General features: G+C 35.6%; 2 protein-coding genes across 2 annotated transcripts in view; one reads left to right on the top strand and one right to left on the bottom strand.

Annotated features, from left to right (window-relative positions):
• Positions 1-1,459: 1,459 nt before the first annotated feature.
• Positions 1,460-18,298, bottom strand: LOC121379061 (COP9 signalosome complex subunit 4-like). Its single transcript, XM_041507519.1, has 9 exons — positions 18,216-18,298; positions 10,775-10,854; positions 8,714-8,865; positions 7,978-8,081; positions 7,524-7,677; positions 6,258-6,539; positions 5,242-5,397; positions 3,192-3,276; positions 1,460-1,746 (listed from the first exon to the last, which is right to left on the bottom strand). Exons 1-9 carry the CDS (start codon positions 18,296-18,298, stop codon positions 1,610-1,612), a joined length of 1,233 nt encoding a protein of 410 aa, XP_041363453.1. The 3' UTR covers positions 1,460-1,609.
• Positions 18,299-18,493: 195 nt separating this feature from the next.
• Positions 18,494-23,442, top strand: part of LOC121379278 (protein lin-54 homolog) — a 28,109-nt gene continuing 23,160 nt past the window's right edge. The window contains exons 1-2 of the mRNA XM_041507815.1: positions 18,494-18,576; positions 22,226-23,142. Of these exons, the coding sequence (XP_041363749.1) occupies positions 18,558-18,576; positions 22,226-23,142 (936 nt within the window). The 5' untranslated portion in view covers positions 18,494-18,557. The remainder of the gene's footprint in view (positions 18,577-22,225; positions 23,143-23,442) is intronic.

Genomic DNA, 23,442 nt, shown 5'->3' with positions numbered 1-23,442 from the left:
ATAAAATAAGTTTAACGTTATTCTTTTCAAATAATGTTTGTATCCAAGCAAGTATTGCATTAGTCTTCTATACAGAATATAATGTACATTTCAAAGATCCTTATGGTTTTTGTTATTTAGCACCATTTTATACTGTCACAATCTTGTTTTTGATGTTCTTTACCTTCAAAACATCTTCACTACAACTCAGTGAAATATCCTGTTTGTCTTTAATTTCCACACAAGCATTCTTCATAAATTATCAACATAGTCAAAATGTGCTAAAGCAGCCACTTCTATTAAACAGCCACCTGTCTTTAAAGGACAACTTAGAGGACATCTGAATAAACATGAGTAACTGCACCGCCTGACAGCTCCATACGTAAAGTTCCAATTTTTTTCAATTGTCCCACAAGTTTTAGTCTATAGTACAAATTAACCTCCACTAAGCAGTCACCGGTCTTAAAAGGAAACTTCTTTTATACTCCCTTTTACAACACTGTACAGTACGTCTGGCTATAACATTATTTATTGCTTGCAAAATTAATTTTCAACATTTTGTCACGTGAAATATATTTTCAAGTGAATAATCACTTCTGAGGTGGGGTTTTTTCAAAAACAAGTAAAGTGAAACCCATAAAACTGGACCCTCAGTAAACCAGAATTCCATCAAAACATGACATTTTTCAAACAGTACAGGACAGAACTTCTTAAAATCGAATACTCCTTAAAACTAGATTTAGTTTTTACTGGATGTCCTCACCACATGGTAACATAAAGATTAATAAAAACTGAAAACACACTGGTTGTACAGAAGTGAATATTCTAGGCAATAAACTTCAATTTTAGACCAGAAGTACAGTAAACGTTGTGAAAATAACGTGGATCTTTAATCTTAAATGGCTATTTAACAGAAGGGTAAAACCTAACTTGCATAAAGCAGGCAACAGCTTAAATAGGCACCTTTTTGATGTTTTCTTAGGTTACTGCTCAACACAGAACTGACTGTACAGAACAAAATGACCTGTACTAATGAGCCACTGTCTTAAAAATGCAATCTTTTTGATGCTTCTTCGGTAGCCATAAAACACGCGATTAACAGTGAAGCAGAAATTAATGTGTATTAAATAGCCATCCATTTTAACAGGCCATCCTTCTAGTACTCTGTCAAATGACTATGTAACCTGTCTTAAACAGTCACCTGTCTTAACAGGCCATCTTTTTAATACATCTTTGGGTGGCTAAACAGTTGCCTGTCTTAACAGGCCATCTTTCTATTACTTCCATGGACTGCTATTTCAGATACTCTCTCTTGCACACACTCACTCACTCACACACACACACACACACACACACACACACACACACTCACTCACACTCACACACTCACACTCACACTCACTCACTCACTCACACTCACACTCACTCACTCACTCACTCACTCACTCTCTCTCTCTCTCTCTCTCTCTCTCTCTCTCTCTCTCTCTCTCTCTCTCTCTCTCTCTCTCTCTCTCACTCTCTCTCTCTCTCTCTCTCTCTCTCTCTCTCTCTCTCTCTCTCTCTCTCCCTCTCTCCCTCCCTCCCAGGTGGCTGTTTATCCAGGCCTGACTGTATGTATTTGAATTTCAATTCACTGCTGCTGAAGCTGGGCCTCCATTGCTTTTGTCATCCAGTCGGGTTCGGTCTGAGAGATTTTCTCAATGATGTTATTCACCTGGAAACACAAACTTTGGATCTGTTTGTCCCACGTCGGAAGGGTTTCTCGGGCTGCAGTAAGAAATAAGTAATAAAAGTTCAATTTTATTCACAATAAATTTATATTCTGTTCAAAATAAGTCAAAAAGTCTGTTAACATAAAGTTTAAATTTAAACTGCTGACAATATATTTAAATTCTGTTGACAATAAGTCTAAAAGTCTGTTAACATAAAGTTTAAATTTAAACTGTTGACAGTAAGTTTAAATTCTGTTGACTAAGTTTAAATTATTTTGACTGTAAATTTAAATACTTTTTAAACTTAAGAAAAAAGCAATATGTTTAAATTTTGTGTCGTTAAAGTGACATACTCTAGTTTTTAAGTATTACAGCATATTTCTCACTATTGGAGTCATTTTTGATAATTAAAATCAGACATTATTTAAATTGTATTGTTTAAAATATCTATTTCCATACATCTGAAGTATTTCTGGGTATCCTGGTGTTTTTAATACCATATAATGCATTTTTTATATTTTAAAAAATGCCTATACCTATGAGAAGTAATGGTTATGGAGACAAGCTCTAGTTTATTTTGTAAGAGTATTCCCCCATTTCAATGTCACAGACTCTTTGTTTCACTTGATTATAACTTTATCCAAATGTGTTACAGGTTTGTAGATTAATCAAATTTAGTGTCAATTTTCACGAGTTGAAACTAGGGTCTGTAACTTTAAAATTATCTTAATAACAAATCAGCAATAATTTAAACTTCTGACGAGTTAAAAGTATATGATAAGCATCGGGTTTAAATCTTGAAGAATTTACCCATAAGCATACTGCAGAAAGCAACATGAGTTTTAATGTGTGAAGTAACCTACATCAAAAGAAGTTTATGTTAGAGAGGTAAATTCCAAAACTTTGTGCCCTGTTATCAAAATCTATTGCCAACAAATTGGGGGGGGGGGAGAGAGATAGGGGAACACACTCTGTACCCATCCTTTTTCGATGTTTAATGGTTTTAACATATAGTATAAGGAAGGAAATGTTTTATTTAACGACGCACTCAACACATTTTATTTACGGTTATATGGCGTCAGATATATGGTTAAGAACCACACAGATATTGAGAGAGGAAACCCGCTGTTGCCATTTCATGGGCTACTCTTTGAATAGCAGCAAGGGATCTTTTATAAGCACCATACCACAGACAGGATAGTACATACCATGGCCTTTGTTAACCAGTTGTGGAGCACTGGCATGAGAAATAGCCCAATGGTTCACCAACGGGGATCGATCCTAGACCGACCGCACATCAAGCGAATGCTTTACCACTGGGCTACGTCCCCCAACCCCATATAGTACAATACATTTACAAACTAACTGCTATTGCATTCATCATTTTATTTTTAAACCCTCATTTGTAATGGAGGGGACTTCCTCACTAATTATCCCCTTTTCCAAACTCACAGGATCTGTCCCTGTATACACCAGTACTGAATAAAGAATTATTCTGACCTTCAAAGTGTACAATCGATGCAATCTGGTCCACACATCCATTCATCCGTTCTTCTGTAATCATCTGAGATGCTATCTTTTCAGCCTGAAAATAATAACCGCATACCTTGAAGACACTATAATTATAATTTTGTGACATTATGTTTTTCCCTCTTCTAATCTTTACAAAAACTCCATTTTAAATATCCACTTTAAACTTTAAAAATGGATGGGGTGAGCTCATGTATTTGTGAATAAAATGTGCTTCAGTCCCTCTAAATCCACCCATCTTACTTAGAGCATCATTACAAATGTTTCATACTCACAAACTGAAAATCTCAGACACAAAACTTGGCTTCATGAAAGTTACAATCAGTAAGAAACAGGGGGATAATATTACAAATTTTAAAGTAAATTATGGAAGTCAGTCTAAGTGATTTGTACCTAGGTAACTGACCGTTTGGTTGAGTGAGTTATATTTGTGTAATCTAATTAATTATCTCAAACTTGCATTCACATTAGTGACATTCTGAAGTTTGCAACTTGTCATTTTATAACTTGTAACAGATCACCATAAAACCAATTGGCAGTTGAATGAATTTGTGAACCAACACACAAATAGAACAACGATTCACATGAAATATTTTGCCCTGAAGAAGTAGTGTCATGGTAAACCCATTGGACATAGGGCTTGTAGGTACCGACTCCCACCCAGAGTGAGTTTTAACCACTAAACCCTCCCTGAAGAAACGAGAGCAAACTAAACATAATTTCTTACACACTCCTCGGACACACTCCTCGGTGAGAAAATCATTCATTATTTACCATACCAATAACACTTACATATATTAGTGATTTACAGAAATACGACTGGCTGCTCATAGGTCAGTCATACCATCCAATCAAATAGGCACAATAGTAATTGATATCTTTGTCACATATAATTTAACATAAAACCATTTTTATTGTGTGATGCACAAGTGCTTGGGTGTAAAAAAACATTTAAATTTGTTTTAAACCTAGTTTATGAGAATATGTAAACAAAAGAAAGACTATATTTGTGTCTGTTAGATGCCATTTATCTTACAATTTGTTGCTTAAAAACAGATCCAACTCACTCTTTCTCATTAGATGCATTTTGGTACAGCTCCTTGTAAAATAAATGGTATCTTAACAGCCACTTACTTAGTATTCTCTGTATCATATCTTTCAAAAAGGACCATCTTTCATTTGAATTAGTATTTTATGTTAAAGACTGAAAGAAAGAAAGAAGAAGTGTTTTATTTAACGACGCACTCAACACATTTTATTTACGGTTATATGGTGTCAGACATATGGTTAAGGACCACACAGACATTTTTAGAGGAAACCCGCTGTCGCCACATAGGCTACTCTTTTACGACAGGCAGCAAGGGATCTTTTATTTGCGCTTCCCACAGGCAGGATAGCACAAACCATGGCCTTTGTTGAACCAGTTATGGATCACTGGTCGGTGCAAGTGGTTTACACCTACCCATTGAGCCTTGCGGAGCACTCACTCAGGGTTTGGAGTCTGTATCTGGATTAAAAATTCCACGCCTCGACTGGAATCCGAACCCAGTACCTACCAGCCTGTAGACCGATGGCCTGCCACGACGCCACCGAGGCCGGTGTGTTAAAGACTGTTCAGATACAAAGATGACAAGACAAAAAAGAAAAAACTTTGAAATGTTTTGAAAAGTACTGGGTTAGAACAAGCTTTTCACCATAGAAATGTTTAAAAAATTAATTATCAACGATTTTAATGTCGAATTGTTCGTTAAATATTGAGAGACAAACCTTTGTGGGAGAGATTTCTAACAGTGAGCCAAGTTCACCAAAGGAAATGTTATTGTACAGTTTACAGATGAAAGACTGTTCAGATACAGATGAAAGACTGTTCAGATACAAAGATGACAAGACAAAAAAGGGAAAACTTTGAAAGATTTTGAAAAGTACTGGGTTATAACAAGCTTTTCACCACAAAATGTTTAAAAAATTAATTATCAAAGATTTTAATGTCGAATTGTTCGTTAAATATTGAGAGACAAACCTTTGTGGGAGGGATTTCTAACAGTGAGCCAAGTTCACCAAAGGAAATGTTATTGTACAGTTTACTGGCTGACAGCAGGTTGTGTTCAATTACCGCCCGATCAAGGATGGTCGATCCGTCCGCCGTCATCGCCTTCTGATGGGGTTGTAGTAATGCCTGAAAATTCAACAAACAAACTGAAAAACATTTCACAAAACAATGTAAATTTACATTATACCTGCTGTACGTTTACATGTGTTTGGCATCTATTTCACAAAGAAAATTAAATTGTTATGGAACATGGAGCATTGTAAGGATGAAAGAAAATGAAATATGAGTACTTCAAACTATATTAATTGTGCTGTTGTTAGTAATACGAACTGTGGTTTAGTCATAGATTTACACTGACCTGCTCTCAAAGAATTAAAGATGAACATTATGTGTGATAACTGTGGAGTAACATGCTTAACCTGTCTGTTGGTCACCATTTAATGATATCTAAATAAAACTAGTTTTTTTATGTTTCTTTCTGTTTGTAATTCAAATTATTTGAGTTCTAGATTTAGCTTAGTCAGTAGAGTGCTTGATTTTTAGGATCAAACCTCTTTTGTAGACCCATTTTTATTTTCACCTACAAATTTTAAAGGGACATACCCGAGTTTTTAAACACTAAGGCATATATTTCACTATTAGAGCCATTTATTATCACTGAAATCAAACACTACTTATATTTTATTGTTTAGGTTATCCATTTACATACAACTGTAGTGTTTCTGGTCATTTTTCATATTTTTAAAAACGTGTGTGCGTCTGAGAAGTAACGGTTATGGAGTCGCATTTTAGTCTATTTTAAAGGATATTTCAACGTCACAGACTCTTGTTTCACTCTGTTGTATCCAAATTTGTTACAGGTTTGTAAACTAACCAAACTTACTGTCCATTTTTATGGGCTGAAACTAAGTTCTAGGTGAAAAATATGCCGTAGTGTTTAAAAACTTGAGTCTGTCCCTTTAACTACAGATGACACTTTAAATTACCTGGAAATCTTGTAGATCACTGCTTCGTATAATTCTATCCAGGTACATCTTCTCAAGAATGTTAAAGGCAGGTAACTGTTGGCACCGCTCGTCTTTGAACAAAGTGGCAAGCATCCGTGACCTCTGCTGACCTGCCGAGGCGAGGATGGTGCAGATGAGAGCGTTCTTCAGAGCCGTGAGACGTTCATCTTCGGCCACAATCGTCTTGTACGATAACTCATTGTACCGCTGGGCCGCTTCGATAAACTTCCAGCGGAAATCTAGCACCCTTGCATAGCAAGCCTGAATAAAGTGAAAAATCATAATAAACTGAGGTAAAGCAGGACAGGACAGATGAGAAAAAAACAGAACACAATACAGAACAACCAAAGTTTGTTACACTCAGAAAGACAATTAATGCAGGGATTCTAGATTATGGTAGTCCCACTCCCATGGCTAGTGATATTCAATGTTGGGCTAGTAAATATATACTACTGCCATGCCCGACGGCTAGTGAAAGTTTTTGGTCAACTGTTGCAGTTAAGTCTATTGTGTAAATATGAATATCCTGCCCCCAACCCAACCCCCCAATGTTAGTGGTTTTATGCTCTATCTCATATCTGATTATTACCATTATTTAGTAAAAATTTATTAACTTAAAGGAAGTACGGCTAGTGAAGTTTTAAAATCACTGATCCATGGCTAGTGGATTTTATAAAAATTCTAGAAGCCCAGGTTACTGTGAAACAAATAACATGGAGGCAATTTTGAAGCAAATATAACCATTTTTCTTTTATCCATAATAAAATGGTGTGTGAACTAGCAGGACTTGAAACTTATAGAATTCTGATTCATATGAAACTGAACAATTTTAATTCATTATAAAAAATAGTTTATATGTTCTACTTTTAATAAAAGAAATTCTTATTTGAATCAAAAATAAAATGTTACGAAACTGTCCAAAACCAAGGGCTTCTGAACCTTTTCTGCATAGAATTACCCTATGATTGCTTTTTATGCTAACTCTAAACACTGACCATAAAGCTAAAAATTTCAAACTGTTAAAGGAGCCACTTATAAAAACCTAATGGGGCATTCAAATTTATCAGCATGCAAATGTACGGTTTTAAAACAAAAACATTTTGTAAAAGTAATTTCTTGCAAAATCTACAATTTTTATGACAACTTCTAAATGGTCAGAAGGGGAAGCAAAAAAACAACACAACTTTCTTTATGCTTGTCATAATGACAGTTGTGAATGACCCTAAACTGTAACAAACTGTTTACCTTATAGTGTATTTGAAGTTTTTCATTCTGCGAGTCGGCCTGTAGAAGAGACGCTCGGTTGATGAAAGCCTCGGCTTGCACTGGGTCGTCATCCTCCAGATACAGCCGCGCTATCTTCAGATACGTGTCTAGCTTATAGTCTGTGGAATACTGCCTGCAGCAAAAACAATAACCACATCAGTAAAATGTCCTGAAACATTCCAATTGACAGTAAATAAAAAACAATTATTACAAAAATTATGCACTATATCAAAATTCCAAAATGAGAAAGGTTATAAACACTTTATCACTTTCGTCACAGTTTATTTGGGCATAGATTCTGATGAAAGTGATAAAGTGTAAAAAAAATTAAACTGGAATTTATTTCACTGCTTTTGTGTTCATACAGGTGCATTTAGCAAAGTGCAGTTCACATTAATCACCTACATCTAAAAACAATCATATCAATTCTTACTTCTGACCCGTTTCCAGTGGGATACCGACCAACACATTGGCTGCCTCTCGCCAACTCGACTCTCGTTCATAAATGGTTGCAAGGTGTTGTCGAATTGCTGCTACCTTTAAATGAAAAAAATACACAACCAAAATGATCATCAGACAACAACAATCCTTACCTCTGAGCATCTCACAAGTTTTTTAAGTTTATATAACTAATTTTTCATTCATCATCATTTACATGTTTGTAACAGGTAAAGCAAAATGGAATTTTTAGGCTTAAACCATAAATGGTTTATGTAAATTTTCAATTATTATGTAAGGGGTCTTGCTGAGTGAACAAACATACTGGATGTTAATTTGAAGTACTCTCAACTTAGTGCCTTTGCACACCATTCTGATTGCACAGGGCTTGAAATAACAGCTTATGAAAAGCAGTCATTTTTTTTTAGACCTAGCAGTTCAAATTAAAAATTCACATGCTAACCCACCTACCAAAAAAACCCAAACACCTGCAGGTTATTTTTTAAGAGACAATTCTGCTATTTATCTGTGATCCTGTTACATTTTAATTACATAATGCTTAAAAAGCACCTCAGAGGTCATAATTTTTCAAATGCCATTCCAAATCCTTCACTAATCCAGTCTGGTCTTATTTTCAGCACACCCATGTTTTTTTCTTAGCACGATTTAGTTCTTTTTGGCCTGCTATTATAAAAATTTTAAAAAATTGGGGTTTTACTGTAAATAATTACCTGTTCTTCAAAAGAGATGACTCGTGTATGAATCTTTTCCAGACAGAAATGTGCTATTTGTTTTGCCACCACATCATTTAACTTGGTGAGCCGTGTAGTAAAATCCGTCAGAATCTGACGCGAGATAACCAAGCTAACATTTTCATTCACCACTAAAAAGATAAAAAAATATAAAAGATATATAATAATTATCTGCAAATTTTGCCAATAGAATGACATCTCCCCACACAACTATGATGGCCATTTGGTAGAACAAGGAATATATATATATATATGAGATACATTCCTTCAATTATGAGAAATCTTATTTATTAGTGTAATCGTTTTAAAAGCAAGTCTATGTTAATTGTTTTTTGTGGAGGCTCTGAGACATATACCAATAACTAGACAAGGTTCATACTTTACATAAAAAACACACGTAATGAATTCTATTTATCCTACACTTCTAAACTAAAATTTTAATTTGATGTTTAGATAATCAGTTAAAAAAGTTGCCTTCATCATGATTGACACAAATGTAGTTTGACATCACACTTTTAACTAAATCTTATCAAAGTGCTACTCAGATACATGTACAGGTCATGTTGGCTTTGACAGTAATACTATACTAAGGGGGTTAATAAACAAAAATTTCAAAATGGATTTTTGACATGAATATCATTGTTCAAGTTCAGTGTTCTCGCTTCTCCATTTAAGCGGGGCGGCCCACCCTGCTATTGCATTTTGCCGCCCTCCTTTCACATTCTCCGCCCTCATTTATTTTTCTGTGCCCCTCTTTATTTTCCAGCACCCTACTATATTTTCCAACACATACCTCCGCTATTTCCAAATGCACACTTTTTTTCACACAAAAAAACACAACTATTAGTCTGCACACTGGACATCAAAGGAAACAAGCCACATTTGTGTACAAAAAAGCAATTGACGAAACATATACCGTAATGTAATTTAACAGTATTTTTAACAGCCTCTATTTTGTCCCATACCTGTATCCATTTGTATGTTTAATACACACAATAAAAGTTATATTTTATTTGAGTAATGAAAACATATTAATTTTTTACGGATTCGGCAATCTCCGATTGAAAACACCCCCCACTTATTTGGCGCCAAGTGTGTCACGTGATCAGAACGGTCATTCTATCATTTGTTTCCACTAACTATCGTCTGATTTTTGTCCTCAATTGCAGATAATTGGTTGTAACTGATGATTTTTACTTCTGTCATTCTGTTTATTCAGCAGTTCTTTATAAAATATTGTAAACTTTTCATTTTGGGGGATATTACCGCTTATAAAAACAACGGAAGTGGTAGACTTAGTCTTCATCATTAAAATCATTTATCTTGGGTGCCAAATAATATATACACCACCTTTACAAAAACGAAACTACTTTTTATAAGCTGGCTATATTTTATCACAGGGATCGATTTATTTGATGAAGATGGAAATAACAAAAAAAGGTATCCATCATTAGGGGATCACTTTACAAACATCTTATTGTTTTTCGTATATCTTGAAATCTTCATTAAAATAATATTATTAAAACTTTGATTGGTTAAGCAAAACCGGAACTGCCCGTGAATGTCAGACCAATAACATCTTCGGTTCAATTAAGACTAGTCTGCTTGTATTTCGTATACTTTTTTGCTCTTTTTTTAAGGCAAAATAAGGAGTATGTCTATCCACAAAGTCTACCAACACACAACAATGTGGTAACCAAGCTCCTCCCCACCCCCCCCCCCCTTTTTTTTTTTTTTTTTTTAAAGATGTGGTGCCGCGTAGCCACCCTCCTATAATTTTCACCCAGCGAGAACACTGAAGTTATAGGAGAAAACAGACACTTAATCATGTTTAGGGGCACAATTCCTTCCACTTTTTCAAGAAGTGTGATTTAAAAAAAATATATATATATACATAAATGTGTATTCAAATGTAATGTCTATTGAACATGAAAGCCTGAATAAAACAAAAAATGGTTCATCAGGCAAAAGAAAAAGAAAGTCTACTGGCTGATCTATTCTGTTAAAAATACAATCAGCAAGTAATAAAGGCTAGCTTACAAGCTTCAACAAATGTCTGAAGTGATGGAATGAGTTCAGCCCCACCCGTTGTCAAGATTCCTTCCAATATGTTCTTGTATCTGAAAAATAAAACAAACAAAGTTAATACATGACTATGAAATATTATGTAATTAGGGGCTGTTCAACAATTAAATAACACAAAATCTGGCATTTTTATACACCCCCATCCCATTCCCAATTTAATGTTTTATAATACTATGGTCACACCCTTTAAAACTATGTAATGGTTGTCGATAATCCACCCACCCAACCATATTCAAAATGACATAATTTTGACAAATATTAGATTTTCTGGATGTAAATGTCTGTTTGGTTTGGTAATAAATATTAGACAGAAAACCATCTGTTAAAAGAATAACAACCAAAAAAAAAATGGTCGCATTTTACTTCATATACATGTCTTCCTACTGGGCCCAACACATTTTTTTATCTCCTAAGTTCAAGTGCCATAACTCTTTTAAAAATTGGTAAATGTCAAATTTGTGAGATCTGTAACAGTACATGATAAAGCTATATACACAAAATTTCAGATCAGTATCTTGAGGCACTGTTGGGGAAAAAAAAGTGTCTAGAAAACAATATGTGATACTTTTTTTATGTTTTATTTAACGACGCACTCAACACATTTTATTTACGGTTATATGGCGTCAGACATATGGTTAAAGACCACACAGATTTTGATAGGAAACCCGCTGTCGCCACTACATGGGCTACTCTTCTGATTACAGCAAGGGATCTTTAATTTGCGCTTCCCACAGGCAGGATAGCACAAACCATGGCCTTCGTTGAACCAGTTATGGATCACTGGTCGGTGCAAGTGGTTTACACCTCCGCATTGAGCCTTGCGGAGCACTTACTCAGGGTTTGGAGTCAGTATCTGGATTAAAAATCCCATGCCTCGACTGGGATCCGAACCCAGTACCTACCAGCCTGTAGACCAATGGCCTACCACGATGCCACCGAGGCCGGTAATATGTGATACAGACAGGCAAACAGAAGGATCATGACAAACCTAGAATCCCCTCCCGTTGGACGGGCAGAAAACTGAGACCTATTATGAAATTCTCATGTTTTTATTTTGCAAAGGTGATACAAAAAGTGAAATAGTCATGGAAAACAAAATAACAATGGGTGACCAAATGTTGGAACATTCATGTTAAAAATTGATCTAGGATTTAGTTTGATGGAAATGGCTTAAAGTTTTGTTTTGTTTAACAACACCACTTGAGCACATTGATTTATTAATCATTGACTACTGGATGTCAATCATTTGGTAATTTTGACATATAGTCTTAGAGCGAAAAGACGCTACATTTTTTCATTAGTAGCAAGGGATTTTTTATATGCACCATCCCACAAACAGGATAGCACCATACCACAGTCTTTGATATACCACTTGTGGTGCACTGGCTGGAACATTAAATAGCACCAACGGGGATCGATCCCAAACCGACCATGAATCAAGCAAGCACTTTACCACTGGACTACATCCCACCCATTGCCATCAGAATTTTTTTTATTTAATATGTAGATATTTTCCTGGTGACCTCATGACTTGTAAAAGGCTATGGTAAATGGTATGTACTGTCCTGTCAATGGGAAAGTGCATATAAAAATCACTTGAGCTGCTTTATTGTTGGGAGAATCCTAAATGGCAGTAGGTTTCAAGTCTTTCTTTCACCTATGTGTCAACAAAATCTTATGTTAGACACAAACTTGTACATTTAAAATGGGTCTCAAGGTGTCATGAAAGAAAAAAGTCAATGTTTGTCCACATTAGTATGAACTGGGGAAAAAAGAAACGAGCATAAACTATGGTCAGTCATTTCTTAAAATAAAAACTTATACTAGTACGTTGTTGGTATTCCTATTGTCCTTCCTATTGTCCGAACCAAACTGTTAACAATTACGAAAAATTACTCTCCTATCTTTAATTGCCGTTAGATTTCCTCCAAAGTTTGTCCAGACACAAATCTTGAAAAAACCATTACAATGACACAGATTCAACATACCAGATGATAACCATCTATATCGACTTCGCTGAGAGCGCATAGGGAAAAAAGCATGTAATTTTGTATCAGCTACCATTTTGACTTTTTATGGAATATTTTTCAAGAGGGGTGAAAGGATAGGACTTAATCTAACAACGTCATAACATGTTATGATATAAAAGCAAACGTGATGACGTCATATTATTATTTTTTATTATTATTATTTTAATGATACCACTAGAGATCATCGATTTCACAGTAATTGTGTCACATACTTTGGAGGCTTTCACCCCTCTTGAAGAGTTTCCATAAACAAGCAACATGGCAGACGGCAGAAAATTGCATGTATTTTTCCCTATGCAATTTCAGCAAAGACAATATCAGCGACATCATTGCAGTCTTGCGTGTGGAATCTGTATATTTGTACTGGTTTTTTTGCGATTTGTGTCTGGACAAACTTTGGAGGAAATCTAATGGCAATTAAAGGTAGGAGAGTAATTTTTTGTAGTTGTTAACAGTTTGGTTCAGACAATAGGTAACAAAATTGTATGAATGTTTTAAAAGGCTGAGTCACTGGTTTTAATAGCCGGCACAGTGGAGCCTGGCGATCTCGCCCCGTGGCGATCTCGCCCTGGCGAACTCGCCCGGGGCGACTTCGCCAGGACTTATTTTCATCGTTAGGCGAAGTTATCATACATATTAGACTTGCTAGAAGACATATATTACAACATATATTAAAGTATATATCTACTGTCATTATCAGCATGTTTTTGTGCCAAAACTACAGGGTTATACCACTTATACTACTAGTTTTGTGTTGGGCCACGCTGTGGCGAGATCGCCATATTTACTTCCGTGTTGCATGTCTGTTTAGCGAAGTCGCCAGTACATTATAACTCAACAATATTCAAGTTACAAGCTGTTTTATGTTTACTTCATTAAGTAAATACATGTGCAGTAGTCATGTTTTGATTTTCTTGTTGTAAAATGTAATACATTGGTAGTTTACATTGCTGACGATTTCACTTAATTACGTTGCCGGGGCGAGATCGCCAGGATTTTCCAACGGAGCCTGGCGATCTCGCCCCGTGTCGATCTTGTTTTTTCTTGTTTAAGTTTACAGTTTACAGTTTATTATAATAAATACACGTAAAGTACACATTTATGGTTTGTTTCATCATGTAATGTAACATTTTTAAGTTTACATTTCTTATTATTTCACTTTTTCAGGCTGTGGCGAGATCGCCAGGATTTTCTCAGTGTAGCATTTTTATGTTGGTGAAGTTGTCACACGTTACTACGCAACTATTTGTCATAAGTGCACACTTTGATGTTCAATTTGGTATAATAAATATATGAACAAGACAACATTCATTTATTGTTTTGTTTTTACTGTGTAATGTGCAATTTTTTAATAATAAATACATAAACAGTACTTACTTGTTTGTTTTCTTGTATAATGTGATATATTCGTAATTATTAGTTCTGTCCATTCCACTTCAACAAGCTGTGCCAAATCACTATGATTTTATTGAGTGATGCATATTCGTTTATTTCATTACAGCAAATAAAATAAATGTACCGTTCACAATTTACTGAATTAATGCCATAATTACTTGATTAATCTTGATTGACTGATTAACTGTTCACCATTACCCCCGATTACAGTGTGCACAGTATTCACTGTCATAACGGAACTCACAAAACATGCCTTGTTCTATTAATTACACTGCTGTTTTAATCAGTGAACGTTGTTAACCTCTTAATCCATTAACTGTTATAAAAAGCTTCTCACAAATATGCAAACATCATTCGCTTTCAAATACTGAGATAGAATTTACAAAATATGGCTGCTAACGGATGCCTTGTTTGCGATCATCCAGTTCGTCCACGTCAGGAGGGTTTGCTCTGTGACAGTTGCACCCTATGGCAACACAGGACGTGCAACAGTGGCACGAGTCAAACTAGATATAGCCAGTTAGTAAATTCACAGGAGCCGTTTAACTGGACATGCGTTAGGTGTTCGGTCCAGGAGGACACCATCGGTGCCCCTGCGGCTGAGAGCACCCGACAACTCGAGTACTATGATGAACTCATGGAAGTCTCTAGAGATGACGTTGCCGAGGTTCAGGTAATTATAATTTCTTCTCTCAAATGTGTATATATAAATAATTAATTGATGCCGGACATACTATTTGCCTTATTATATATATATAAGTTAATTTTTTAATTATGGCAACGCGCAATAAATCAAATACATTGGATTATATTGGTGTGACGCACTATTCATTCGTCCAAAAGACAAATCAAAAGTATAATATATATTCAAGTAATAGTTTGTTTGGCCATTAAATATGTCAACAATATGTGGCAGAATTATTTTTTCACGTTTACTGTATTCAGTAATTGTCTCGTATAAACAGACCTACACACAAGGAAATATTAATTAACAAGTAATACATTTTTTACAGGCTACATCCGTAGTTGAAAATCAATTTCAACTGGAGGCAATACCACCCCGACCTTTTGACATCATAGAGGATTCCGTTGTCGAAGACCGACCACCACCAGCATGTGTTGCTATACAAACTGCATCCACTTTTGCAGTAGTTAAAGCAGCAACCATCAGAGGAAAAAATAAACTCTTCGACAGCGACGGGTATTCTTACGTCGAAAGAAACACACTTTCAGGTATGAATTTTATCAGTATGTCATTACTTTATTTTATTTATATTTATTATTGCTACTATCGTCTTTCGGTGAAAAGTTTTGTAGGTAAATATAATTCCGATTCCAATATAATAAAAATGTTATTATTATTATTGTCATTATTAGTAACAATATTTGGGGAAACAACCTGCATAGCAAACATTTAAATGCTAACTAGTAATTTTAAAAAATAACAATCAGTCAGATGTTCTTTCTACCTTTCTTATTATGTACTTAAAGTAATACTGTTAATTTCGGATAATTTCAGATGGCACCGTTGTGTGGCGTTGTGCGACTAGAAACGCACAGGTCAAGCATTGTCGAGCATCGGTTAGACAGCAGGCTGACCTGTTTGTGGCTGGTGAGCACATGCACTGCCATGTACGGCAAATAGGAGGCGCAGTGGTTGCGAAAATGACTGTAGACATGAAGTTGGCAGCGAAGAGTGATCCCTTCAGATCAGCAGGGAGTATCGTTGATCAGCTAGTCCAGGAACATTTAGGTCCGGCTCCCTGCCCAGCGCTGCCAACGATCGATCGTCTAGTAGACACAGCAAACTACTGTCGCCAGACCAGCCGGCCGAAGAATCCAACTGACTTGGAATTTGAGTTGAAAATGGATTTCATCCCAGACAACTTCTTAAAAGGTGACAAACAATTAAAACCTTGTTTGTACGTGAAGCTATAAGCCCTTAAAATATTTTTAAATTGCTATTTTTTAACTACTAAGTACTAAACCATTATAGACGGTTGATATAATTTTATTGATTTACTTGATTTATTTTTTGTTCATTGTTAATTTATTTATTTTAATTGTTATTAATTTACTTTTAAAGGAGATGTCACTACTGGAAGAAAACGTCATTTGATCTTTTCAACAGATCAACAGCTGCAGCTGTTATCTAGATCCAAGTGCTGGTACGCAGACGGTACCTTCAAGCTTGTGAAGGAACCGTTCATGCAGCTCTTTAGCGTACATTCTTTCATCAGGCATGAAGACTGTGCAAAACAGATACCACTTGTTTTCTGCCTGATGTCTGGACGTCGCAAAAAGGACTACAAGGCTGTTTTGGAGGCGATCATTGGGATGTTGCCCCAGGCACCGAGGGTACAACGTCTGGTGATATCATCATTATTATTGTATATATATTGTATATATATATTGTGTGTGTGTGTGTGTGTGTGTGTGTGTGTGTGTGTAAATTGATGGTCAGATTGTTGAATTTAAAATTTGTTTAATTTTTGAAATAATCATTATGCTATCTATAACCAAAGAACATTAATATTTTACAGATTCAAGACCTTGGTCTTCGTGAAGCCTACCGTAGTGACAACGACACTCACAGATATCTGAGGAAATTGATGTCATTGCCGTTTCTTCCACATCAACACATTCCAGCTGTGTTTGATGGGTTGAAGGCAGAAGCATCAACTGACCAGCTGACAACTTTAGTCGAATACCTGGAAGCGACCTGGATCCTGGATGCAACATGGACACCAGACAGCTGGAGCGTATACTTTCAGAGTATACGCACCAACAACGACGTTGAAGGATGGCATTTCAGACTTAACAACCGAGGTCGTCCCCAAGTCCAGCTCTACCTGCTTGTGTCCCTGCTGCACAAAGAAGCCATCCACATCAGCAACCAGGTTCGACTGGTGTCAGAAGGAAAGTTAAAGCGGATGCAGAAGAAGAAGTACCGCGACATGCAGGCTAAGACATTCAAGTATTGGGAGGAGTACGAACGTGGTGAGAGAAGTGCAGCCAGACTTCTCCGTGCTTGCTCCCACTTGGTGTCTCCGGTATAATGTTTCATAAATGTACCTGGTCGTTTCAGTGCATACTTTAGTATTTAGTATATATCAAATAATCGTTAAAGTGTGCACTTATGACAAATAGTTGCGTAGTAACGTGTGACAACTTCACCAACATAAAAATGCTACACTGAGAAAATCCTGGCGATCTCGCCACAGCCTGAAAAAGTGAAATAATAAGAAATGTAAACTTAAAAAAATGTTACATTACATGATGAAAAAACCATAAATGTGTACTTTACGTGTATTTATTATAATAAACTGTAAACTGTAAACTTAAACAAGAAAAAACAAGATCGACACTGGGTGAGATCGCCAGGCTCCGTTGGAAAATCCTGGCGATCTCGCCCCGGCTTGCAAGTGAAATCGTCAGAAATGTAAACTACCAATGTATTACATTTTACAACAAGAAAATCAAAACATGACTACTGCACATGTATTTACTTAATGAAGTAAACATAAAACAGCTTGTAACTTGAATATTGTTGAGTTATAATGTACTGGCGACTTCGCTAAACAGACATGCAACACGGAAGTAAATATGGCGATCTCGCCACAGCGTGTCCCAACACAAAACTAGTAGTATACGAGGTATAACCCTGTAGTTTTGGCACAAAAACATGCAGATAATGACAGTAGATATATACTATAATATATGTTGTAATATATGTCTTCTAGCAAGTCTAATATGTATGATAACTTCGCCTAACGATGAAAATAAGTCCTGGCGAACTCGCCCGGGGCGACTTCGCCAGGGCGAGATCGACACGGGGCGAGATCGCCATACTTCGGCACAGTCATCGTAAAAAAAAGAAAAGAAAAAAAAGTGATAGTTTATGTTAACTGTTGCAAGGTAACGTGGTCTATGCAACAAACGCCATGTCTGAGATATTATGTCACAAGTACTTTTCCGTAACATCCTTGTGAGACCCTCCAGAATGCGATAAATTTGCCAGTTGCACAAGTTGTTGTTTTACGGAGGCTGCCATCTTTTGTTATTCAGAAGTGAATAAAAATTGCAAAATTAATTTTTCTCGTAATTAAAGCACTTCTAACAAAAAATAAGTTAAATTTTAATTTCAATTTACGCATAAAATTAATTGGAATAAAACAAGTATTGAATCTTTCTTTCTGCAAATGGCCATTGGAATCGTATTTGACCCGCGAAAATGCTTCGCGGAACATGAAGCTGTGGTTCTACTATTATGGGTTGGTAATGGTGGGCGCGTGATTTTGAACAAATATAGAATGCCTGCGCAAGGAACAGGTGACAATAAATGCGATATTTTAGTTATCGGAGACACGCTTTTTGTATTTAAAAACACTGCGAAAATGATTCCTCTTTAGACCTATTAACGAACGTTCAGTCGATAACAGTTGCGTTATCCAATGTCAAAGGCCCAATTTGGTAAATATGGAACACTGGAAGTTACTGAATCATTTGGCATCGAAATATGTAAATTATGTGCCCTTTGTGAGTCCGATTGCTCAGTTTATGTAAAATGGGTACATGATCTAAGCACCACCCTATCATTTGCCAGCTTTTAAGCACTTTTGTGTGGTTTTGAACGATTCGCAAACGAGCTCTATTATTTTAAATTTCCCTGAATTTCTTGTACAAATGGCGCGGGTTTTGAGCTGTATTTACGTGTCACAGACGGCTTATCATCATTGGTAAAACACCTGCTTTTGTTTATATCCGCATATTCCGTATTTTGTTGCTTTATGAGTTTAAATGGATGACTCTTTCCCAAAAATATTGTTTATTTCTCAAGTATTTTGAATGTTGTTGCTGGGGGTGTGGACTGGTGCAGGCATATTACATGGAAGGTGTGTGTTTATATACATGTAGAAAAATTAAAAACATTTATTGTAGATGTAGTCAAATAATGAACTATTCTGGTACTTTAATACTAATCTTGTCATAATTTCACAGAATAACTGATGAAATTTTTATCAAACAATTTATACGTCTAGATAACATAGATCATTGTGTCTTGTTTATTTATAATTCAGCATGTTTTTATTCACAAATATACAGGCCCCAGTCTTTAAAATTTTATGAAAAAAACTTTTAGTTCCATGCTGATTGATCATTGGAACCCATTTCATGGTTATCGTTCATGATAATGGGTAACGGAATCACTGTTCCGTTATTTTGTTGACATGCTACCCGAAATGACAAGTTTCATGAAATCCAGGGACCTGATATATATATATTAAAACCAGTTGTTGGTATTATATATTTATTGAATAGCATTGACTGTAAAACACATTGTACCGACGTATAATGTGGCTTCCCATATTTGGCAATGCATGGTTTTGGAACAAATAGGCAATATATGACAATGTTATACATACTCAGATGGGCAGACTACAAGTATGTGCCACCATGTAACAACATAGTATATAATGTAAATACTTAAATAAATATTCAGCATTTCCCATATCTCTCACTTACTGTTGAAACCAAATTACCATAATTTAAAAAAGAAAACAAAGATAGTTGCTAGGGTATGTTTTAAAACAGTTGTGTTCTCGCTGGTCTGTTTTAGAGGGTGCAGTGCCTCTCTTTTGTGTTTTAATGCCACCTTTCACTTTTAACTATCCCTTTTAACATTTTGCCACCCCCTCTATTTTTCTGCAGCCAAATTTCTTCTTCTTCTTTTTTTGTTGTACACTGCATCAAAGGAAAGAAGTCTCTTGTCATATGGTTCTGAAATAGCCGACTTTCCAAGTCTTTAAATGCCATCTTGGAAAGGGGATTGTGGGTGGTCAATACACCATCTACAAAAATGTCTTATAAAATATATCATAATTGCAGTATGTACTGAAATGCATCACTGGCGAAAACACATTGTACATATTCCAGTCTTCAATAGCTTCGTTATTTAATTTAACCAGTATTTTTAACAACCTCTATTATGTCCCATACCAGTTTCCAATTGTCTGCTTGATGAACACAAAGCTATATTTTATTTGAGAAATGAAAACGTTTTTTTTTTTTATATCGTGTCGGGAATCTCTGGCAGAAACCTCTTATTTGGTGCCACATTTGTCACAATAAGAACACTCATTCAGTCTTTTGTGTCCTCTGGCCTCTATTGCAAATTTAATTGGTTGTAACGGATGATTTTCACTTACTGTCATTTGTTTAATGGATAGGCTAATATACAGTGATATACAGTAATCAAGCTTTAATTTTTGTAGGGGAGAGGCAGTTGTGTGTTGCACCCCCTTTAATTTTTACCAAGAGATAACATTGATAATAAAAGGAATACAACCTTCGAGTTAGTTTAATAACTAGTACTGTAAGGCTACCTTTTTCATTAGTAGACCTTAGACATATTTACATAAAATCCTAGTAATTTAGAGATCTGAAACTTAAAGATCTGAAATTTAATACAAAACTAGTAGCGAGGAAAAGTGTATAAAGAGTGAAAAACTTAAAAACATTTTGATGTCTTTCATTAATTAGCTCGTGGTATGTGTGCATCAGCTCCATTGACTTTTTTATTGGGTAGAACCAACTGGTCATAATAAAATAAACTCATATGTTGCCAGATTAGATTTAAAAACCAACGTTTAAATTTTAGAAACAGTAAAATCCAAAATGGCTGCCATATGTTTTAACTATGTTTTTTTGGAAATGTAAGAGAGCAATTAGTGTAGGCTGTTATCTGACACATTTCGAATCGTGTAACTAGTGCTTTTGAGAAAACAAATACTAATTTTAAAAAATTTGTGAAGATAGCAAGATAATGTTTATCTTCACAATTTTTTTTTTATTAATTGAATAAATTTGAATCTCCTATGCATTTGTGACCACTGTCACAAATGCATACAAGATTCAAATTTTAGCAACTTTGAGGGAACATATGCCCATCTATTCCTTTAAAATTTGTCATAAATTGTGCTTATTTCATAGTGGTTGTAATAAGCAAGGTCGTGTAGGACCCAGTGTTTGGCATACTCTGTACATACAATATTTGGTACCTATGCTTGTAGGTGTCCAGTTTTTTTATAATTGAACTTTTACAAGTTGATCCCAGTGTGTGATGTTCATTTTATAAAAAATATTTGGCTTTATGCAAATTTAATTACAAACTTTTACTGTTATACTATTTACTCTATTTTGATTGGATGATGTCGCAAAAAAAACCTTAATGTTATCCTTTGATGACATTACATCAAATGGGATGTCCATACGTAAAACAGTTCATGGAAAAAACGTTAAAATTATTTTTGTATATTTTTAACTAAATAAGTTGTGGTGTTAGAAATTTAGTATAAAATTGCATCGCAACCTTGTACGCAATTTTATATAATTTGTGACTGTTATACATTGATAAATTCAAAAAAGAAATACAAGTAATTGTTATCAAAAAGCAAAACAAAAGGCATTTATATATGTGTACCAAAGTGAACATACATATTTATGAATACAGGCTATTAGAAATTGTTTCATTTGCATATATATATATATAGATAATGCAACTTTTATTAAATGCGTAACCCATTATTTGTTCATGCATTAAATTTAGAACATTACTTACATAGTCACAACAGGCTCCGCAAACTGTGATAGGTTACTTGAATTTATTTGGTTTTGGCTGTAAATGCTTTAAATGTAAAAGACTAGCTCTGGGTTCATGAGCAGAACATTATGCCAAATTTTCTATTACACTTAAAAAATTGCAGAAACCCAGTTATTTTCTCACAAAATATTTATTTTATGAAATTATTTCACCAGGTTAAAATTTTTGCCAATTGTTTTTAAAATTCGCGACTGTCAATTTTGGCAAGTGTTAGAGCTAGCTGTGATTAACAATTCCCAAGAGGCATGTAAATAATATTTATGGGATAACTTTGTGAGATATTTTCTTGTTAATGTGTTTTGTGTTGTCTTTTTTCAGGAACTAATAAAGAAGAAATTCTAATTGTGAGAACGGGTTCTGGTACACAAGAAGAATCAACGGGAGGAAGTTCGGAACTTGCCAACAATGTGAATAATTCAAATATTACGATGATACGGACGTCTTCCGGTGTGGTCCTGCCCCAAACGTCGACCGCTGGATGCACAGAGATGACGACTTTTCAGTCCATTCAAGCAGAAATTGCCAAATTACAGGAAGCTGGTCTGGTTTCAAAGAACGAGACCATTATTATTCAGGCACCAGCCGGCGTTGTTGATTCGTTAAAGAATAGTTCACAATCGATCACTGTTAATACAACGACTGCGGGAACAAACACGAAGGCTGGGGGTGGCCAGATGCAGGTTTCGGTTGTTGAAGTTCCTGTCAACGATGAAAAACCTGTGCTGAAAAGACAGCTCCCGATTAGTAGTGCCACTAGTCCTGTTGTTACCAAGGTGATAATCACAAAGAACCCAAACACCAATCAGCCGCAGCCTGTGCCGGTTGAAATGTCTCAGTTACAAGGTCAGACCATTTCCTTGAGTTCGATGTCGGGGGGCATGAACACAATACAGACGATGAAACCTCAGACAAAAACGTACACAATCTCCTCTCAGGGCACGTTGTCACCTGTGAAAACTGTTTTAGGGGGGCTGCCGGGAACGCCCACAAAGTTGACGATACCCGTGAGTCGGTTACCGGTCTCTCCGTCCAGAACTCAGACCAAGATAACTATGATACCAGTGTCAGTGGCCAAATCTCCACAGAGGATTATCGCTGTGTCGTCAGGGAGTTCTCTCGTGGCACGGACTATCACAGACATGTCTAATACACAGACAACAAGCACTGCGACATTGTCAAAGCCAGCAACAATTACTATGTCCCCATCCAAAGTCATAATTAAGCATGGCAATGGGGTAAGCATTTAGTAAAAATTATTATAATTCAAGCAGTTGGCTGAAGTTGTGTATGCACAGCTAAGCCTTTGTTATTTGTTGTATTGTAAGCTACTCTGTTTGAAATCGGTCTTCTTAATGTTTTCAAAATCTTGATTTAGTGATATATTTCTAGTCAATTGAAAATTGATCGGCAACTACAGTTCAGTGTTCTAAAATTGTGTGACTATCTCTGAAACTTGCATAGCAATTCGCTATGCGATTCTGAACAAAATGTTCCCAGTGAGATATTTTCATAGAAATGTCTTGCTACCTTCTGGG

Source organism: Gigantopelta aegis, chromosome 8 (genome assembly GCF_016097555.1).
Source record: "Gigantopelta aegis isolate Gae_Host chromosome 8, Gae_host_genome, whole genome shotgun sequence".
Taxonomy (NCBI): Eukaryota; Metazoa; Mollusca; class Gastropoda; order Neomphalida; family Peltospiridae; genus Gigantopelta; species Gigantopelta aegis.
Note: the sequence above shows the minus strand (reverse complement) of the source record. Positions and strands in the feature narration are given on the sequence as shown.